General features: G+C 43.1%; 1 protein-coding gene across 1 annotated transcript in view; it reads left to right on the top strand.

The window, feature by feature from the left end:
- OTOG (otogelin) overlaps positions 1–20,127 on the top strand; it is a 1,048,712-nt gene that overhangs the window by 446,133 nt on the left and 582,452 nt on the right. Inside the window, exon 21 of the mRNA XM_078682941.1 lies at positions 2,302–2,455. Within this exon, the coding sequence (XP_078539067.1) occupies positions 2,302–2,455 (154 nt within the window). The remainder of the gene's footprint in view (positions 1–2,301; positions 2,456–20,127) is intronic.

Genomic DNA, 20,127 nt, shown 5'->3' on the forward strand with positions numbered 1-20,127 from the left:
TTGCCCTGATAGCTTCTAGATTCTATCAACATGTACTCCAAACACCAGATACCAGATATGCTATAGGTACATGTCGTCCTGACATCGCAGACTTTAGTCTCCTCTTCTAGTGCAGAAGTCAGAGCCCCCAGCTCTCCCCAGTTACACGTCATGGTCCGTTTGCGCGCACCACTAGGTTAAAGGTTCCAGCTGCCCAGGTAGCCCCCTCCATGTATCCACCCATTTATGACACTTCTGTGACGTTTTCATCACATGTCTCCATGCACGCCTTCTTTGTACGCCCATGTGTTCTTATCTTACGTTTGTCACTTGTTACGCCTACTGTATGCAATGTAATTGTACTGTTTTACTATATATATCATGTACTGTTAATGAGACGTTGCAGCTGCCATTCCATGCCATTCTATTTCAGGCTGTTCCGATCCTGTCCCTTCCCTTGTGCCTGATTAAAGCCTGTTCAACTCAGATACCCCGGATCCTGCCTCTTATTTATTGAGCTATCTGTTTTATTTAATGCATAGAAAAATAGTACCGGTAATTAATTATTTATTTACCACACCGTCACGACGTTGTCCGGGTACGAATAAGAATGTCTTAAATGGTTAGAATAGGCAAGGCAAAGTTTTTTTAAAAGTTCATGGCATAGTACATTTATTGTTTCATGCGACTTGCCTGAGCGGCTGCTCAGAACCCCTCTTTCTGTTGCGTGGAAGGTGAGCGTGTGCTCTGCGGTTTGTTGTCCTTTCTGCTGAATGCGAACGTGTGTGTCCGCTCCTGCCGACGCCCCTGATCCGTCCTGGCATGCACACTGAGGGCATGTGCCTTAGTAGGTTCACGCACTCCCCAAAGACTTGCTTGGTGCACTTAGACGCCCCACATAGCGTCACTGCCAAACGCCACAACTCCAAGGACGCTATTCCCCCTCTCCGCAATGCTTCCGGCGTCTTTATGAAAGCCACGTCCCTTTCTTTATGCCTGCCCCCTGTAACAACGCCAAGGCTCACAAATGAGTGAAGCTTTGTTTTTGTTCCCGCCGCAAATACTGTGAGTGTTATCATTAATGGAGCGTGAATGGGCTTGCACAGTGAAATCGGCGGCCATTTCTTTATGCCAGCCCCGGCCCCTCTGACAACGGTGACGCCCACAAAGGCGTGAATGTTGCGCCGAGTTAATGGTGCGCTTTTGAAAGCCATGCCCCTTTTTTTGATGCCAGCCCCCTCTGCCAACGCCGAGGCTCACAAATGAGTGAAGCTTTGTTTTAGTTAGCACGGCAAGTACTGTGAGTGTTATCAGTATCAGTAATGGAGCGTGAATGTGCGCGCATATTTTATTATCGTTTTTTGTTTTGGGCCAGGCCCCTCTGACAACGGTGACGCCCACAAAGTGTAGATTGAGACGCCCATCGCTACTTTGACACGCCCACGCTACTTTGACACGCCCATCGCTGACAGCAGAACGCCAACGCCCTCAAGGGACTACTTTACCCCTAAGGTTGTTTGACCTTTGTAATGTATATGGTGGCCAGATGTATAGCCTATGTCCATCTGCTGCAACTCCCCTTTACAATGCTGTATTGGGTGTTGTGGTTGGTGCTGTACTTCTTGAGATTACTCGCCTCAAAGGTTTCAGCTCTCTCTTTATAATAGCAGTATAGATTCCTTCCCAACAAAACTGCCGAATGTCTAGTTTCGGCAAGTAGCACAGTGAACATTGCTTAAACAGTGCAAATAGTAGAAATCCAGAACATTTCTTGTGACCACTGCCTGCCCTTAAAAAATATTTTGAGAGCCACTCACAAAGGGGAAGGGGTCCACAGGGGACCGCTTCCCATTCGCGAGTGGTTTACCACCCTTCTGTGAAGGGTGGTAAACTGCGACTGTTTTGGGACGGCAATTGCGGTCCCAAAACAGTCATACATAGCTTAAGGAATCGCTATTAGCAAGGAACACCCTTGGAAGACCCCTTCCTAATAGCAAGTCGCTAATCCTATTTTGCGAGTCGCAAATTGATTTGCAACTCACAAAATAGGATTAGTACATGGGCCACATGTTTTTTGCTGGCGCAAACAGGTCCAAAACCCATTTGCGGCCTCAAAAAACCTCAGTACATCTTGCCCATGATCCTTAGCATTTGCATTTCTGTTCCTTTATCCTGCAAGTAACTTCCTCTCATAAGTTAACTCATATTTTCTTTAATTGTTTAACAATTCGACATTCACTGCCAGGCCCGAAAAGGCACACATTTTGATAACAAACCAAAATGCAGCATAACAACCTTACAATATTTTGCTTTTTCTTTCAGTTTATGACTGTCCAGCTGGTCAGATCTACATCAACTGCAGTGATCCTGGGGTTAACATAGAGCTGAGCAGGGAAAGAACCTGTGAAAATCACCTTTTAAATTTAACTTTATCAGCACATGCCCCTTGTGTATCCGGTTGTGTCTGTCCTCCTGGGTAAGTAAAACAAGTTTGCTTGTTTTAGTGTACCCTGCATGAAACACTTTCACTGATATTACCTATAAAAAATTTATTTTTAGTATTTTGAGATATTTAAGCCTACGCCATCACTACAATTTGATGCGTATTCTTAACAATGTTAATTTTGAGTATTCCGCTGCAATATCTAAACTAAATATGTTTAAAATCTTTAAACATACATGAGAAAGAATATCTCAGTACGAAAAAGGAAAAGTCACTATAATTGTGCATTAAGTCAAGATGTCAAAAAGAAAAGATTACTTGATGTTAATAGATAAATCAGCACACATGTTAACAATTCTAATTGCAATATATGCTCACTGATATAAACAACGCAGAGCCCCTCCAAGTCCCTCCTAACTACAACATCGCAAGGCTAGACAGACAATCTGACAAGAAAGGAGGCATTGCCTGCATATACCGCTCTAACCTTCTGGTCACGGATATTCTGGCAGACACCACTGAATCCTGCATATACCTTGCCCTCGCTATTCACAACAACCCCACCCTACTGTGCAACCTGCACATCTTTTACTACCTCCAGGCATGAATGACTCACCGACCACCTCATGGAAATCATCACAGCTAACAGTCCCAATATTGCCGATGATATTTTCCTTGGTGACTTTAACTTGCACTGGAATGATCCAAAGGATTCACATGTCAATGCCATCAAGGACGTCCTGGCCGATCAAGCCGTGACCCAAGCCTGCTCACTACCAACTCATTCAAAAGGGGCCACCCTTGACCAGTGCTTAATTTGTAAAATATGAAGTCCAGGTGCTCAAATGTTTGTCAGAGGCCACACCTACTTTTCGCTGGCTCCACCCACTCCCCCCACTGGCTCCACCCACTTATTCTATTGGCTTCACCCACATCCTCAACTGACACTCCTAAAAGTCAGATGTAATACCCAATCTGAATTGCAGCAAGGCAGCCTTCTTCATAGTAAGGTTTTGATAGGAGGTCCCAAACTTACACATTTGAAAGAAAAACGTCAATGTAATGACTTTTGGGAGTAAGAAATTGAGGCCTAAAGAATTATAGAAAGGTTTTGTTGCAGGCCACACTAGAGAAATATTTTTGCTCCAGAGAAAAATAGAGTACTTTTTCAGCATGATCTTGTCCTAAAAATTACAAATATCGCTCAAAGGTGTTGAACAATCATGGACGTGTAATGCCCTGTTTGGGAGCTTAATGTAGCGAGTGCTTTAATAAAGGGTGTTGATTCGGCTCAAAGCATATGATTCAGACAATCTTGATGCACAATGGGTGCAAGGCCTGATCTTTGTGTGTTTATCTCGTCTTCATTGCTTGATTTTTCTCGCCAGAAGTTGTAATTCCTAGTCATTGGAATGACACTCATAATTGCACTCAATTGAATGAAATTATGACAATAACACTCGTAGGAATCTGAAACCTTGGTAGCTATAGAGCGGGTGTCAGTGCCACTGGGCGAAGGGTGCACTGCATTGAGAGCAGAAGGACTTGACTACATGGCAAATAAAACTCTCCACTGTGAGCCCTGCAGAGAGAGAAAAGCACTTCCATCTAGGCCTGGCTGTTCCCTATTTACTCACACACAGCCTCTGCTGCGAGGTAACCAAGCTGCTTCCTGCAACTTTCATTTGATCCCACACTGGTCATTAGCGTGTGGAAAAAGTAAGGAATCCGGAAAGAAAAATGAAATCCATATTGTTTAATATGCTTTTATTAATTAGGTATTGATTGGCTGAGTGGAGCAGCACTGTATATGAACAATATGTGGAATATGAGATGTGTTTTTGAGCAATATGTGGAATATGAGAGGTGTTTTTGAGCAATATGTGGAATATGAGATTTGTTTTTTCTTGAGTCACTTGTTATGCAGCATTAACTCACTGGGGTAGTCGGGTTGGAACTTGGAAGTCTGTTACAGACTCATGGCTGTGACTGACTTCATATAGTATCGGTCCCCTCTCAAGCATTACTTTTCTGAAAGCATCACTACATCACACTGGCGTGTGCCACGCAGTGTGATTCACTTCTGTGTTTTTCACTTCCTTTTAGAGATGTCTGTCTGTGATTGTCCAAGTGAAGTTATGTGGGCCAACGTTTAGCTTATGTGATTATTCTAAAAAAAATCGTTCTGTTTTTATGGTTATGAATTTGTATTCACACAGACCATGCTTGCTCCTTGAATCGGAAGGGCCATTATTGTCTATGGATTTTTTTATGTGACTGTGTTTTTGCATATTTTAATTTTTATTTATGATTTCTGAATTTTGTTTTCTCTATCATAGAGGTTGTTAGGTATTAAGGGATAAGTTACACGTGACTCTTTCTATCTCCTGCCGGGCCTGGTTCGGTATGTGGATTTTTACTTCATAAAGAAGTAATGATAGAAACTGTTTAATTTAATGGGAAATGTATTTTCCTTCATTGCACATTCTACATTCATAGCAATTATTTAAATCATTATTATTCCCGGATAGAGACAAAGCCCTTCTATGAGAACAGAGATTTAAGCAAAATGCGAAATTCAGTTTGTTTTTTAAACAAAGACTAATTAATATGCTGAATAATTCTAATTTTGTTTTAGGATCAGGTTTCATCCTACTGGTAAGATTTCCTGACCCTTGATTAGGGTTGGAAGGGCATGCAGAGTAGAGGATGACAGCACCGAGTGTGCTCCGAATCCAAACTCAATGTCTGAGCTCTGATTGACTGGCAAAAGAGATGAAAATGCTGAACATCTACAACTATTACGCACCCCCAGGCCCTACAGCACTGCGGATTTAAAGTATCTGGTCACCACAGTACTGCCACACTCTGCTAAACCCTGCACAGAACGGGCCTCGGGCCATCCAGCAAATCAAACAGACCAAACTTGGCCGGTAGTGGGAAAACATCACTAAATGCACATTGAATAAAGTCAAGATAAACATCACCCGCAAACTAAGTAAGAGAGGCCATGCAGAACTAGATGGAATAGCCCGCCGCTCAACAGGTCCGTACCCCATGTGACATCAGCAACCAGTGACCACAACTGCACCGCTGCATGCACAAACAACCACGAGGGTTGATGACGACGGTAGGATAGAAATAAATGTTCAACTGGCGCCTGCTGCCATATTGCAGTGCACACTGGGGAGAGATGAAACACAACGAAAACCAGTAAATATTTTATAAATAAACGTTAGGGGTTAGGTTAAATGCCCTGTTCTTCCAGCCTCCTCCTTCCAGCAATTTAATTGCACACAGTGCCCTGCGCCGGAGATATGATTCCTCAGAGGCCTGAATTGCACACAGTGCCCGTGCCCTGCGCCGGAGTTATGATTCCTCAAAGGATGCCTCAGACTCGGTTCACTTTACTTCATACCAAGTAAGTCTGTTTGCGTTGGTTTGTCTACTTACTGTTACTGGTGCTGCCTTTCTCAATAAGCCTGCTGCCTGCCCTCGACGTCGGACTGAACTTCTGGTGACTCGTGGGGTACGTGTGTTCCGGGGCGTGGTGTTTTCAAAAAGATCTACGCACGCTGCCGCACAGCTCCTACCCCTGGCAGAACCAAATCTGGTCCAATCAGTGTCCCGCCCACCGGCAACACTGAACTAAGGGCGTTAGTCAAATTTGCATTTGGATATAGTTGGAATCATTTTATTATTGGCTATCACTGGCGCAACATGCTTCACCGGGGACTCGGGAGACAACACCACTGTTTTCAGTGAGTTAGTGAGGTAATTATATTTAATTTGGCACAATACCATTTGACATGCAGAGGCGAGGTAAAGACCCGGCCCTGATAGATAAGTGCCGGTGCTAAGCACCGGAAAGCACCGGCACAAATTAAGCCCTGCCCTTGACTGGACTATCTCCAAAGAATCAACAGTCAAGCTCATCTCTGTAGACCCATGTGACTGGTCTGACCACCACGCCATCACCTTTCTCCTACCTGGCACCCACAAAACAAGGGCATTGCAACCAGAACCGCACTAGAGAAGGCCAAGAACAGACCCCACAAGCTCTTTGAACTGGTCAAACATCAATCCAACAAATTGGCCAAAACTTCAAAAGAAACCCCCAAGTCTATTATATCCTCAGAGGAATTCTCCTCCTTCTTCGCTGCCAAAATCTCAGCCCTCGGAAATGAACTCAACTCCACCACATACTCCAAATACCCCAAACACCTCTCGACCCGCCTCCTCCAGCCACGTCGCCCCACAGGCTTCACCCAAAAACCATGCTTACTGGACTGACTTTCAACTCTATGACTCAATGTCCAAAATCCTATCTTCCCTAAACCCTAATAACCATTTTAATGGCTGCTTCCTTCCAAATGCCTAGCTGCCGTCGCTCAAGCCATTATTCCTAGCTGGACTACAATAATTAATCCCTCTCTCAGGCAAGGAACGATGCCCGACTCTCTAAAAGCCGGCCAAGTCCTCCCCATTCTGAAAAAGCTGTCACTGGATCCAGCCTCCCCAGGCAACTTCAGACCCATCTCCAACATCCCCCTCTTAGCCAAAGTGATGGAGAAATGTGTGCAGCAGCAGCTAAGTCAACACAGCAACAACTTCCACCTGCTCCATGACTTCCAACCTGGATTTAGGCCAGCACCGAAACCACTGTGCTCCACATAGTTAAAGATGCTCTCCAAGCCCTTGACCAAGGCAAAACCTGTCTCCTAATCCTCCTGGACCTATCCTCGCCCTTCGACACGGTCAACTATGAAAAACTACTCGAGCACCTCAAATTCAGGATGGGTTTGGATGGCACTGTTCTAGAGTGGTTCAGGTCCTTCCTCCAAAACCGGTCCCAAAGATTCCTTGTCAACGGCAACCTATTGGCACCATCCCCGGTCACGGTTGGAGTCCCTCAAGTATCAACACTTTCCCCACCCTCTTCAATCTTTACCTGGAACCGCTTACCGAAGTACTACGCACAGCTAATATCTCCTATCACATATACGCTGATGACACTCAGATCTACATCAAAACCCCATCTCTCGAAGATATCCTCTCCCTGAACAAAGCCTTGAAATTAACTGTCCAATGGCTCGCATCACATCAACTCAAACTCAACGCAAAGAGAACTGAATTTCTCCTTATCACCCTGCCTGAGATTCAATCATGGATTAAGGCTATCAGAGCCTTAAATTGCCTACCAACCATCGTGGATTCGGCCAAATCCCTGGGAATCAACCTCAACAGAAATCTGAACATGCGGGACCACATCAATTCAATGGCCAAATCAGTCAGAATCCACCTGAGCAATCTTAGGAAATCAAAACCCTTCCTCGATGCTCCCGACCTAAAAATGGCAGTCCAAGCACTTCTCATCTCTAGACTGGAATATGGCTGTTCTACCCTCTCAGGTCTACCCAAGATCTCCCTGGCACCTCTAAAAGCCTGCCTCAATGCGGCCACCAGACTAGTCACCAGGATGAGTAAATACAACCATATTTCCCTGCTCTCAACTGGCTTCCCCTGGAGGCAAAAATACAGCTCAAAATAGCATGCATCATGCAGAAGGCCTTATATTCTAACTCCCCTGCATATCTGAGGCAGAAACTCGCGATTTCTAGAGGAATCAGAAACTCCCGGTCTGCCAGAGACCTCCTGCTCCAACATGCACGCTTTCGGAAAAAAAAAACCTACAACCGGGCTTTCTCCGGGGCTGCTCCAAGAATATGGAACTCTCTCCCGCTGGACATCAGAAGAATACCCTCTCTGACTCGCTTAAAAAAGGATGCCAAAAAATTCCTCATGGGTAAATTTCTCGTTTAAACTTTGCCTCCACCACCACCACGGCCCTGATCTATAGCCATCTATTGCCTCCCTTCAGATTATCTTGCTCACCTAATCAGAAACCTGGGGCCTGTCGTGTAAATTGGTTAACGTAATCTACAAATATGTTATATCGTCTTGAGTATTTGGATATTTAATCTGTAAATACGTGCCCTATCTCCCTCATGTACCCTGCACCCTGCCCTCCCTCATTTGATCCGTAACTGGATGATGCTATGCCTACTCTGTACATGACTATATTTTCCTGTAAAGAACTTTGATACCCTAATGGGTCAAGTTTGCGCTCTGTAAAACACATAAATAAATAAATAAAAATAGAGCCAAGGAAATCTCATGATTACCATGATTACATAGCCCCGAAGCTCAAGTGGTGAAATTTAAAATTAATGGTATGTAACATCACCATAAACAATTTCTGCCAAACTATACTTAAGCTAGAAGGTTGACGATAACTGAAATATCTGCAAAGTTCACAAGAGTATGGTAAATACTCAATAAACAATTCAAAATTATTTATAGACGGTTCATTTTTTAGAAATACTGATGGCATCCTTTATTATATTTAAAAAAAGGACCTGAGTAAACACCAAGCTTACAATTAAGTGAGTAGTTAAGAGTCTGGTGGAGCAGGTGAGCATCCATAAATTTGTGATGCACCAACCCAACAAAGTCGCGGGTCACCTGCCTCATTTGGAAGTGGGGGGAAAAGACACAGTTTTCACTGGTCACATCCTTAACTGACTCTGATGGCAGTATCGTTTGACATGATGGCCAAACCACCAACAGTCACCTCTTTCGAGCATGTTGACCATGCCTAGATTTCACTGCCTAAGATCACCATGCATTGCATTTAAGGTAAGTGTTGGATAGTATAGGGTTAATAATTACTATTCTAACTCCAGTGACTGCAACAGTAGGGTAAGTGTTGTATAGTGTAGGGGTAAAAATTACTATTCTAACTCCAGTGAGTGCAAAATAGGGTAAGTGTCGGATAGTGTAAGGGTACTATGCTTTGTAATGGTATGCGTTGTAATGACTTGCAATGTAATGCCTGCGTTGTGGTGACATGCATTCTAATGATATGCGTTGTAGTGACATGCAATGTAATGGCTGCGTTGTAATGACATGCAATGTAAAGGATGTTGCGATGTAATGACTGCTATGTAAAGGTAGTGCGATGTAATGACTGCGTTGTAAAGGTTGTTTCCCGGACTGGTCACCTTTCTGTTTTTTATTGATATATGTCACTGTTACATTTTTTACCACTGTAATGCAACCAAAGTCCATAAAGTGTTACCATGTTTAAAAATGATGAAATAATGTAGTAATACTATTACAAAATGTGCTGCATTATGCAGCATAATTTGCCTTTCTTGTCACATCATTTGATCCACCCTGCCACATAATTTGGCCCTCTCCAGTCGCAGAATTCCAATGGCCCTGATTATAGGTTTAGCAACAGAGAATAAAATGAAAGCACATTATTCAAATCTTGTCTGGAACTCTGACAAAATGAACAACCAATATGTTTAGCCTCATTATTACATTTCAATCAAATATTGTCATCATGTTCTAAACCCCCATTTTAAATTATAGAAAATTCCCTAACTTCTGGATCATGTTTTTAGTATATAGAATTATGAGCAGCCCGGACAGGCAAAACAATAGATATACTCCATTTAGTGAAAAGCCTCTTCTTAGTGAAAAGCCTCCACTTAGCAGTAAGCACTATTGAATATTGACACAATCTGTGCAACTGGCTGTCCTTTATGTGCTGCGTATGCTATAGCCTGCTTTGTCATTTTCAATACAAGGAGTGCTTGGAAGTAAGCATATGAACAAGCTTGTTCAAAACTTGTCTCGCATAAAGCTATTATTGTCTCAATCGTCTGTACTTTGTGCAGCATGAGCGGCCCATTCAGCAGCAAATGTCACATTGTTGAAATGCCCAGTGTTTTAGATGTAGATGTATTCTCCCTTTTTTTAGACGTATTCCAGTATATTATACATTATGGATCAGAAGGGATTTTAATGCAGATATTTTATTGCTATTTTGATGCTTTTACCGAATTTTATTTGTATGTCTTTGAAATTTGTATTCTCTTGCCTAATTTTTGTATTATCTTTGCTATATTATTTGTTTGAAATTGGGTTTCTGGCTGGCAGAGGTATGCACCCTGTCAAAGCAAGTACCACAATCCTTGTCAGGGTAAGTCAGAAACACACTTTAAATTAAACGGTGCTCACCATCTGGTAGCTTGGCACACTGCAGTCAATTGTAAAGTAATACATTAAGCAGTGACACACAACAAAAAGACTTCACACAAGTTTAGAACAGTAGAGGATAATTTTATAAATAAAACAAGACCAAAATAATAAAAATCCAATCAGCAGAAGTCGAGACTGTAATTTTTTAAAGATTAAATGCAAAAATAGAATTTAGAAGCAGTAGAGCTTAAACAGTTAATTGGTTGTGCTGGACTTGGACAAAGGCAAGAGATCAGGCCAACCCCCATCCTGGTCCCAAGTAACAAGATGCATTGGTGATCCCCATGCAGCAGGGGTGATGCGCTGGATTTCTCTACGCTATGGCGGTGATGCTTTGGGTCTGTGAGTGTTGCGGCGGTTACAAGGTGAAGAAGTTCCGAATGCGATGCACCGGGTTTCTCCACGTTGTAGAGGCAATGCATTGATCTTTTGCATGCAGTGGCGGTGATGTCACGGTTTTGGAGGTGATGTGGTGGTTCCATTGGTTCTGATCGGCTCAATGAGGTCGATGTATGGGTTCTGTGAGATACAGAAATGTAAGCTCACTTCCAAGAGCCCAGGACTGGATTGGCACCATTTAAGAGAGCAGGACTCATAGCAGGCAGTGTCCAACTGCTGTTTTCAGGTTAAAGAGAGAAAACTTTGATATCCATGGGACTTCAGAAACAGAAGGTAAGCCAACAAACTCTTGGAGATACTTTGGTATGGGATGTAGAGATGCAGGTCCAGTCCTTCTCACATCCAGGCAAGAAGAAGTAGGCAAACACACCAAAGCAGTTCAGCAGATTGGCAGTCCCTCCAGCACCACTGCAGTGATGGATAAAATGTATTCAGTTTTAGAAGTGATCCGATTTGGTGGTGTCAGAGGTCTAGCACTTATACCCAGTTGAACCTTTGAAGTGGGGGATACTCCAAAGAGACGTTTTGAAGTGCAATTGTCCCTCTCTTTCCTGCCCTGGCTCCAGCCTCACTACAGGGGGTTTGCAACCCTTTATGTGGGGACAGGACACATTCCTTTTAGGTGTAAGTGTCAGCTCCTCCCTCCCATCCTGCTCAGGGTGTCCCATCAGCATGCAGGCGGCCACTCTATCACACCTACTATTCATTTGTGTGTGGCTGTCTAGAGGGAATGCAGGAAGCCAGCTGTCACCCACCTCAAAAGTGTATTCCAGAGACAGGTAAAAGGCACCAAATGGTTACAGTAAGAAAATGGCAACTTTCTAATAGTGGCATTTTCAGAATTGCAATTTAAAAAACATCTTCACCATCAGTGTGTTTTAAATTGTGATTCCAGAGATACCAAATTTGGGGGTCTCATCTCTTCCCAAGTGAAAGTTACACTTATAAAATGAAATAAGGCAATCCCAATATTATCCTTTGGGAGTGATAGGCCTTGCAGTAGAGAAACACAAATTAAAGAGTATTTCACTACCTGGACATGTAAATCTTAAAAGTACAGGTCCTACTTTTAAAATACACTGCACCCTACCCATGGGCTGCCCAGGGCCTACTTGAAGGATGTCCTATATGTTATACAAAGGAGGGTTTGAGTCTGGCAAGTAAGTTAACTTGTCAGGTCAACATGGCAGTTTGTAACGGCCCACACAAGCTCTACAGTGACAGTCATGGGACATGTTTAGAGGGCTATTTAAGTGAGGTGCACAATCAGTGGTGCAGACCCACTAGTAGCATTTGATGTACACACCCTGGGCACAGGTAGTGCACTTTACTATTGACTTAATAGTTTTAAATATGACAATTGTGGATAAGCCAATATTATCATGTTTTAAGCAGCGAGCACATGTAGTTTAGCACTAGTTAGCAGTGTTAAAGTGCCCAGAGTCCTATAGCCAACAAAAACGAATTCAGCAAAAAGGGGAGGAGGAAGGCAACACCGCTGGGGGTGACCCTGCAGAAACGGACCATTTCCAACATTATGGCTACATGCTGAAACATTAACAAATTCCTAGATTCTAAATTCTTGCTGTTATAGATATATTCAACACTTGTAATGCAGGATGCAAGTTGAAAGTTATGCTCATAGTTCCTTTCTTTTGTTATCGATTTTGACTAAGATTTCTTTGTTGATTTACTTGTTTAATGCATTACCTCATTCTTTATCAACCCTTGCATTTACAGTGTCAATATTAAATGTTTGGACAAAGTAAACTTTGGATTAATATCTTCATACAACTGTTTCCAAATTGGACCTTTTATTATATATTGTAAAGTATGTTCTAACATAGTGGTAACACAGCCTGCTCTGACTTTTCAGAAGAGCATCTGATTTTGCGAACCGGTCTATGTACTGTTGAGTCAGTTTGTGAAATCTACAGTCACAATGCGTCACAGTCTAATGAATATTGATTAGGCTGGTCACAATCTGGGACTCCTTGTGATTGGCTACAAGCACATGGCGGCTTGAAAAGAACAAATATAACAATAGGGGAGAGGAGACAAAAGTGGATCCGTTCTCCCTCTACAGAATTAATTAAACATAAAGAATCCACATCAAGGTTTTCTAAGAGTGGTCCCTACGTTGGTGGGGAGCTCACTGTATTCTTTAAATACCCCTCACACACCAAAAGGACCCTTGGTGTCATGCTTCATCATTGGGGGTCTTCGCACCCCTCTACGGGATGCGGCGTGCTACTAACCAGAGACTACGCCTGGAGCACTTTTTTAGATTGGCTATGTGTGGTGCCTGAGAGGTTTCAGTGTATTAAAGTGAGTGATGGGTTCTGAAAAGTGACAAAGTGAGGTTAAAAAGTACCTGGCATGTGAGGTCTACAGAAAACTTTAATGGGCCCCCATGCTGGTACTGTTAAAAAGAGTGAGTGTGAGGTATTTTGTATGTTAATGTACAACACTTCATTTGTGCATCGTCAACATGTTTCGAAGCTAGGCTTCTTCTTCAGGGCGGGGTGCACAGATCCCCACCTTACTCACGTCCCTCAGAAATTCCGGTTAAATTACAGAAAAGTGATATTTTAAAAAAAGGCTAGTATGTGCCTACTTGTCTATTTCAAATTTATACAAGTGAGTGCTGATTGTGGGTGCAGTGATTTTCAGGAACAATAGCAAAGTTCGCTGCACTAATTTGCAACTTTTGGCCACTTTCATATTCCATTCTAGTCCCACATCTATAGAAGCTTATCTTGTAACATAATAAATGTACTCCAACAGTGCAGTCTTTCTTTCATGCTAAAAACAGGTTCCATGCTTATTTTATAATTCACTATTATACTATGAAACATGATACCTCAAAAACCTTTGATTAGTACCAGTAAGCTGTACTGGATAAATCTCAGATGAAAGTTAGCCTCCAGTGGTTATAAATCTTTGGGAATGCTGGAGCAGATTTCAGCTGCCTGACTTCTAACTGGAGTTTAATTTACTATGACACTGGTTTTATGAATGGCAGTTACCAAAATTGAACTTAACTGTGATAATACTAAGCGTCTCATTTAGATTATGACAGGCGGCCTTCCATCTGTCAGGGTGGTGAAACAAATTACCTTTGCCACCCTGGCCAGCCCACCATACTAAGATATCTCTACTAGCCCTGTAGTGATCACTACATGAAATACCAACTCCAAGTGCACCAAGACTCATTCGAGGCAACCAAGCTTCTAATCATTTTCACTTACTTAACTGAACCACAACCTGGTGGTCTACCATAGCCTTAGAGCCTGACATAGGGGGGGCTACCGGCCATTAAAAGCCTGCTCCAGCGCTAAAGGCCCGAACAGAAGGCCTTTAACATGGGAGCAGGCCTTTAATGGTCAGTAGAGCCCACTAGAAGGGCTCTAAGGCTACTAGAACATTCCACCCCTAGAGGACAGAATATTCTAAATTGCAAAACAAAGGCCTGTGAACACACATTGGAATGTTGGAGCTTCGGGCTTCTGCAGGCGATTAGAAACCCAGAGCACTCCATTGTTTTCAATGGAGCTCCCAACATTCCAATGTTCAAATATAGCCTTAGGGCCCGCCGTAGGGGACTCTAATGGCCAGAAAGGGCCTTTAAGAAGAGAACAGGCTTTTAATGGCTGGTAAAGGCTACTACTTCACGCTATAAGGCTATTAGAACATTCCGCACCTAGAGGACAGAATGTTCTAATTAGTAAAAACAAACCTTTCGGAGCCCGTGGGGGTTTATATCCCCTCAGGCTCTGAGAGGCCTTTGTTCACAGCAAGAGCTGTGAACGAAGTCAAACATTACAATGTTGGAGCTCCGGGCTTCTACCACCCATTAGAAGTCCGGCGCACTCCATGGTTTTCGATAGAGCTCCAAACATTCCAATGTTCAAGGACCAGAAAAAGGCCACAATTCATCCTAAGTGTGGAAAGTGTATTGGGAATTGAACAGTTGGTCATTTAGTCTCTTGAGGTAGCAATGAGGCAACAGATGTTTATTTTTCTGGGGAAACATGTGATCTTCAGGCCAAATGTATTTTTTTTATTTCACAAGCGTAATCTTGCATACCTCTTGATTCCAGGGTTACCAGTAGCCTGCTTTTTCCAGTTTTTCTTTAGTCAATGCTGATTGCATAGCTTTCTCTCCCAGGTGAGTTGTTGCTACCACTGATGCTGACTTTTGACACTCACTCCCCTACCAAGCAAACCTTAGGTGTACTGCTGTGTAGGTGTATGTGAACACTTTTGGACTTCGTTGGGCATCATTAAAAGGCTGTTTGGATGTTCACCTGATGTTGAGGGTGCTGCTGTGTGAGCTATGCCATGTTGCGCTGTATTCTTGCTCTTTCACAGCTTGTGATTGCAGAACTTCTTTAGCCACCTACGAGCCAGGCCTACTGTGCGAGGTGTATCTATTCAGGGACCCCAAGGCAACCTCATAAGTAGTGAGAAAGACCCATATGGTAGGAGACATGCGGAGGAAGCTATTGCTGTTGTTGTGGAGGGAAGGAAGCTGCTGGTGTGACTTGCAGTTTCCAACATTGCTTTTTCTCTTGACATTTTGATCTTCAGGTATGGAAGTAAACAGCCAGCTGAGAGGAATAGCTATAGAGGTGGTCAGTGATGGCCTGGCCTGGGTGAGTAATGTTTACCAAACTTCCTCATGTCATAGCTGACATTTTATCATGTAACTAAGAGCCAGAAGTCCAAACATTAGGAATATCAATTTCCTAAATGTGAATCTCTCCAAATGGTAATTAGGAAACAGGTATTCCTAATGTATGAAACTAATTGAGTTTCATTTATTTATTTCTTGTGAGTTGCAAATCGACTCACCTCATGAATAATAATTAAATAGGTCACAATTTGCAGCCCATTAGGAATCGCAGACATCACTGGGATGGTGGCCTGCTTAGGTTAGCAGATCACAATGTCTGTGTTTGCTTTTTAATAAAGCAATTTTTTTTATTTTTAAATGCAGCCCATTTTCCCAAAACGGGCGGCATTTAAAAAGAAAAAAATGAAATCTTGCAGTTTCATTTTTTAAGAGTAGGCGGTGATCGATGAGCCCACTGCCAGCTCTTACATAAGTATATTTATTTACATACCCCTTTGCGAATGAGTTATCACCAGTTTTATACTGATGGCAAATTATTACTGTTTTGCAACTGGAATTCCGTTGCAAAACAGTAATACATGCCCTACCGATTCAGTACTTAGAAGAGACACCCTAAACATGCCCCTTCCAAATACCTAATCGAAATTACAAAACTGCGATTCAGAAACATTTTACATTTTGTACATTCGAAAAAGCATTTTTCCAGTTGCAAATGTCTCAGATTCTCTAAACCGAACCCTTTGCGACTGGAAGAATGCTTTGTACATCTGGCCCTAAATTACTAAAAGGGTTTATTTGGGCTACTGTTGTATTCGATCTGTAACTCCCTTAAAGTGTGCAGCAGTTTAAGCCAATTGAACTGAAGGAGCTGAAGCCCCATTACCAAACTCACTTACACTCCTAGGACTATCAAAAATATGTACTGTTCTGATCTTGCTGCTCTCAGTTTAAGCTTATCAAAGTGTATTTCAACTTCAGCCCAGAGGTGTGAAAAAGGAAATAAGGATTTGGTGGAGACACCTTCATTACTATTACAGTGACTGGATGAATGCTGTCTGTTTCTTCTTTTCTTGCAGCTAAGTTCCACACATGAACAGAGTAGAAGTGGGGAATAAAATTAACTTTGAGTAATAAGCAAGTAGTTGGTGACAGGACTTAGCAATTGATTGGGTGCCAGAAATCCTTGTTGTCTTGGTTTTCATTTGTTTATCTTCAGACATCTTTTATATATTCATAACAAAGTAGGCACGACAGCGCCTGCTTTAAATACTGGAGTTTGTAACACATGTAGTAGTACCATACAATTCAACCTCACAATTCACTTCACAACCTCACTGCACAAGACCATCTTGCAGTTGCAAGTTTTAAAAACGAATTATCAAAGACTATTGCAATAAATCAAGTGCTCCTTTCCACTTTAGCAGTGAAGCTGATAGAGGCATCAGGTGGAGAAACGTGAAATGCAAATGTTGGAAGATATTCAACTCTTCAAAACCCTCTTCTTGTTAAGAGAATTTAAACTGTGCTGAGGAGATTTAGATGTTGTTGAAGTACACAGTTAGAGACTGAATTGCAGCAACACTTAGAGGTGGAGAGAGAACAGAAGGAAGATCTAAGAAAAATGTGAGGCAAGATGGCGTCTGCTAGTCAGACGTATGTGTGAGAGGCTGCGTTTGGACATCCCGGCGTTTTCACTTACCTGAGGTCTGTTAAAGTCTTCAGCGGCAGTTTTGGGGCATTCGCGGATCCTGCATGGTGCTGGCTTTTGGCTGCCCCCCAATGCCATCCGGGGGGGCTGTAATTGGCAAGGAGCAATAATCCGGCATTTGCGTGGTCTCCAGCGCGGCTCTCAGCGGTGTGAGGCAGGAGGTGCCGCGGAACTGCAGTGGGCGGAGCACGCTGGAGAGCTGCGGTGTTCGACTGCATTCATCGAGGCTTTCTGCTGGGTTTTCACTCTGCACAGAGCGAGGAGCGTGAATTTTACAAAACTCGTATTTCAACGCCCTGGGGCAAGAAGAAACTACTACATGCACCTTTTTGCTTTACGGCCAAAGCGGCAAGTCAGAGGCAAGTACGAGACTCTGGAGCACTGTAGGTCAGCTAACTGCTTTATTAATCAACTACTGTCCTGATTATTTTTACACTGCTCCTACACTGTCAAGATCTGACTCTGGGACTTGTGTGCTTTGGAACGAACTTTCTAGTTGGTAGTTTGCTTCATTAATTAAGTAGCCCCTTTGTTTTTGTTTTTTTAAAGAGCGAGGAGGGAGAAAATTTTCAAATTTGCCTTTCAACGCCTGGAGCAAGACAAAAATTGCTTTATTTTCAATTATTGCCTTGACTGTTCCTACATTGCTTCTACATTGTGAAACTCGCTGTTTGGGTTTTGTGTGCCGCAGAGAGAATTTCTGGAAGCCCCTTTAAGCGGTTTACATAGTTAAGTAAATCCTTGGGATAAGACCTATTGGTTCGCTTTAATTAATTGGGCTATGGGTCCAAAAACAGCCCGCGGTAGGAAAACTAGAGCTATAGGAGAGAGCCAGGTGGGGACTTGCGCTGCCCTTGCTGCAAAGCTAACACAAACTAGTAGCAATAAGGAGGACAGTTGCAAGGATTCTGGGGTAGATAAATCGGCAACCCCCAAGATTCCACAAATGTTTCAAACTCCCTCAGGGAAAAAGGCCATGACTTCCATAGCAAGACCTACTTACTCCGACCCCGCCGATATCGACGGGGATACTACACTGGTGGAAGCACTTGAACAGCTCGTAGTTTCTCCAGTTTTTTTACAGCACTCCTTAACGGTACCATCACAAGCTTTGGCTGGGACCACTGATGAGCATGTAGGGAGCGAACATAGTGTGGCCAATGCAATTTGTGCTATCGGGGAAGAAGTTATTGACCCTGTGAGCAGCAAAGACAGCGAATTTTACTCTCTCTCAGAGCAATCAGATGGAACAGATCCCGAAGGTGATCTGGAAGATGAGGCGGATTTGTCAATGTTCGATGAGACTACAGAGGAGACTACACCTATTTTGAAGGCTAGTCAACAGAGTGATAATAACCTGCGTGAGTTGGGTGGCGAAAATGATCCTACCAGGTAACATGGGACCGCTGAGGTCTCTGACTGGGCTTCGTCGGCGGCCGATCCTATGTCTGGTAGCCTGGACCAGTCTGAGCAGGCTAATGGCGGTCTGGGGGCCACTAGCCAAGTCTCGCTTGAGGAGATCTTTAAGGCTATTTCGGAACATCGGCTAGAAGCCAGGGCTAAGCAGTTAAAAAACCCACAACGCCTGCCGGAAGCTCCAGAACACTGTTCGACGTCTGGCAAAGTCATGTAATGATTTCACAGATAGAATGGTAGAAGCTGAGGGCCGTATTTCTACATTAGAAGATCAAGTGGCAAATCACAAGGTAAAAATTGCAGACATCAAGGCACAAAAGGAAGATGTATATATAAAGCTTGCCGATATGGAGAATCGATTACGCCGTAATAATTTGCGTATTCATGAGGTACCTGAAGGGATTGAGGGGCAGGACATTCGCAAATTCGTAGTGAACCTTTTTGAAGAGGCATTTCCGGAGGTTAAAGAAGGGAACTGGGCCCAGGAAGTTCTACGGGCGCATCAATTCCCATTTCGTCAGCGACCAGTTAGGACCGGGCAAGCTGTTCAACACCCACGTACTATATTAATCTCACTAAATAATTTTCGAGCAAGACAAAAACTTTATGACTTGGCTAGACCTGAGAAAAAAAGATCTGGGAAAGGGACTGAATTTCTTGTACGCCCCGATTACTGCCACTCCACTGTAGAGTATCTCTGGTGGTTACGCCAACTAATAGCACCATTCCAATCTAAGGGCTTACAGGTTTTTCTTTTGCAGCCAGCTACTTTGAAAACAGTGCATAAAGGGCTGAATCGATTTTTTACTTCTGAGGCGTCAGCTAAGGAATATCTTAATTCTTTGGTTGATGAGTTGATGAAACCGTGCATTGACTATTCATAATTTGATTACATATGAGTATCTATATAGGAACATGCACGTAGATCAACTGCTAATCATTGTTTGCTCTTTTGTCTTTTTTTATTTTTTAGAGATATGTAAAATTGATACAGGATTGTCCAAGCATCCGAGATTCTCTCACACTCATCTAAAGGGCGATAGGCCCTATTGCCTTGGTGGTTTGGGAGGGTCACTGGGGGGGGGGTGGGAGAGGTGTGGGGAGGGAGGGGGTCTCTGGGTGGGGGGTCACGGGGTGTAGCGGGGGTTAGGATTTGGGGTAAGGGTGTAAAGGGAAAAATGTCAGTTCTTAGCATATGTTGTAAGGCTGTAGGAGCAAGCTTATTCATTGTTTCATGTATTAATGGCTCGTGTCAATTTATGGTTCAATTAAGGGTAAATGGCTAGTAATAGTCTACGCTTATGTTCATTTAACGTGTGTGGATTGAACAATGCTCTTAAGCGTAGATGAGTGATGCGGGAAGTTCGACTAATCAATCCTGATATTATATGCCTTCAGGAAACCCACGTGCCATGGGGAAATCGGAAGATA

The sequence above is a fragment of the Lissotriton helveticus genome, chromosome 3_1 (assembly GCF_964261635.1).
Source record: "Lissotriton helveticus chromosome 3_1, aLisHel1.1, whole genome shotgun sequence".
In the NCBI taxonomy this organism is placed as follows: domain Eukaryota; kingdom Metazoa; phylum Chordata; class Amphibia; order Caudata; family Salamandridae; genus Lissotriton; species Lissotriton helveticus.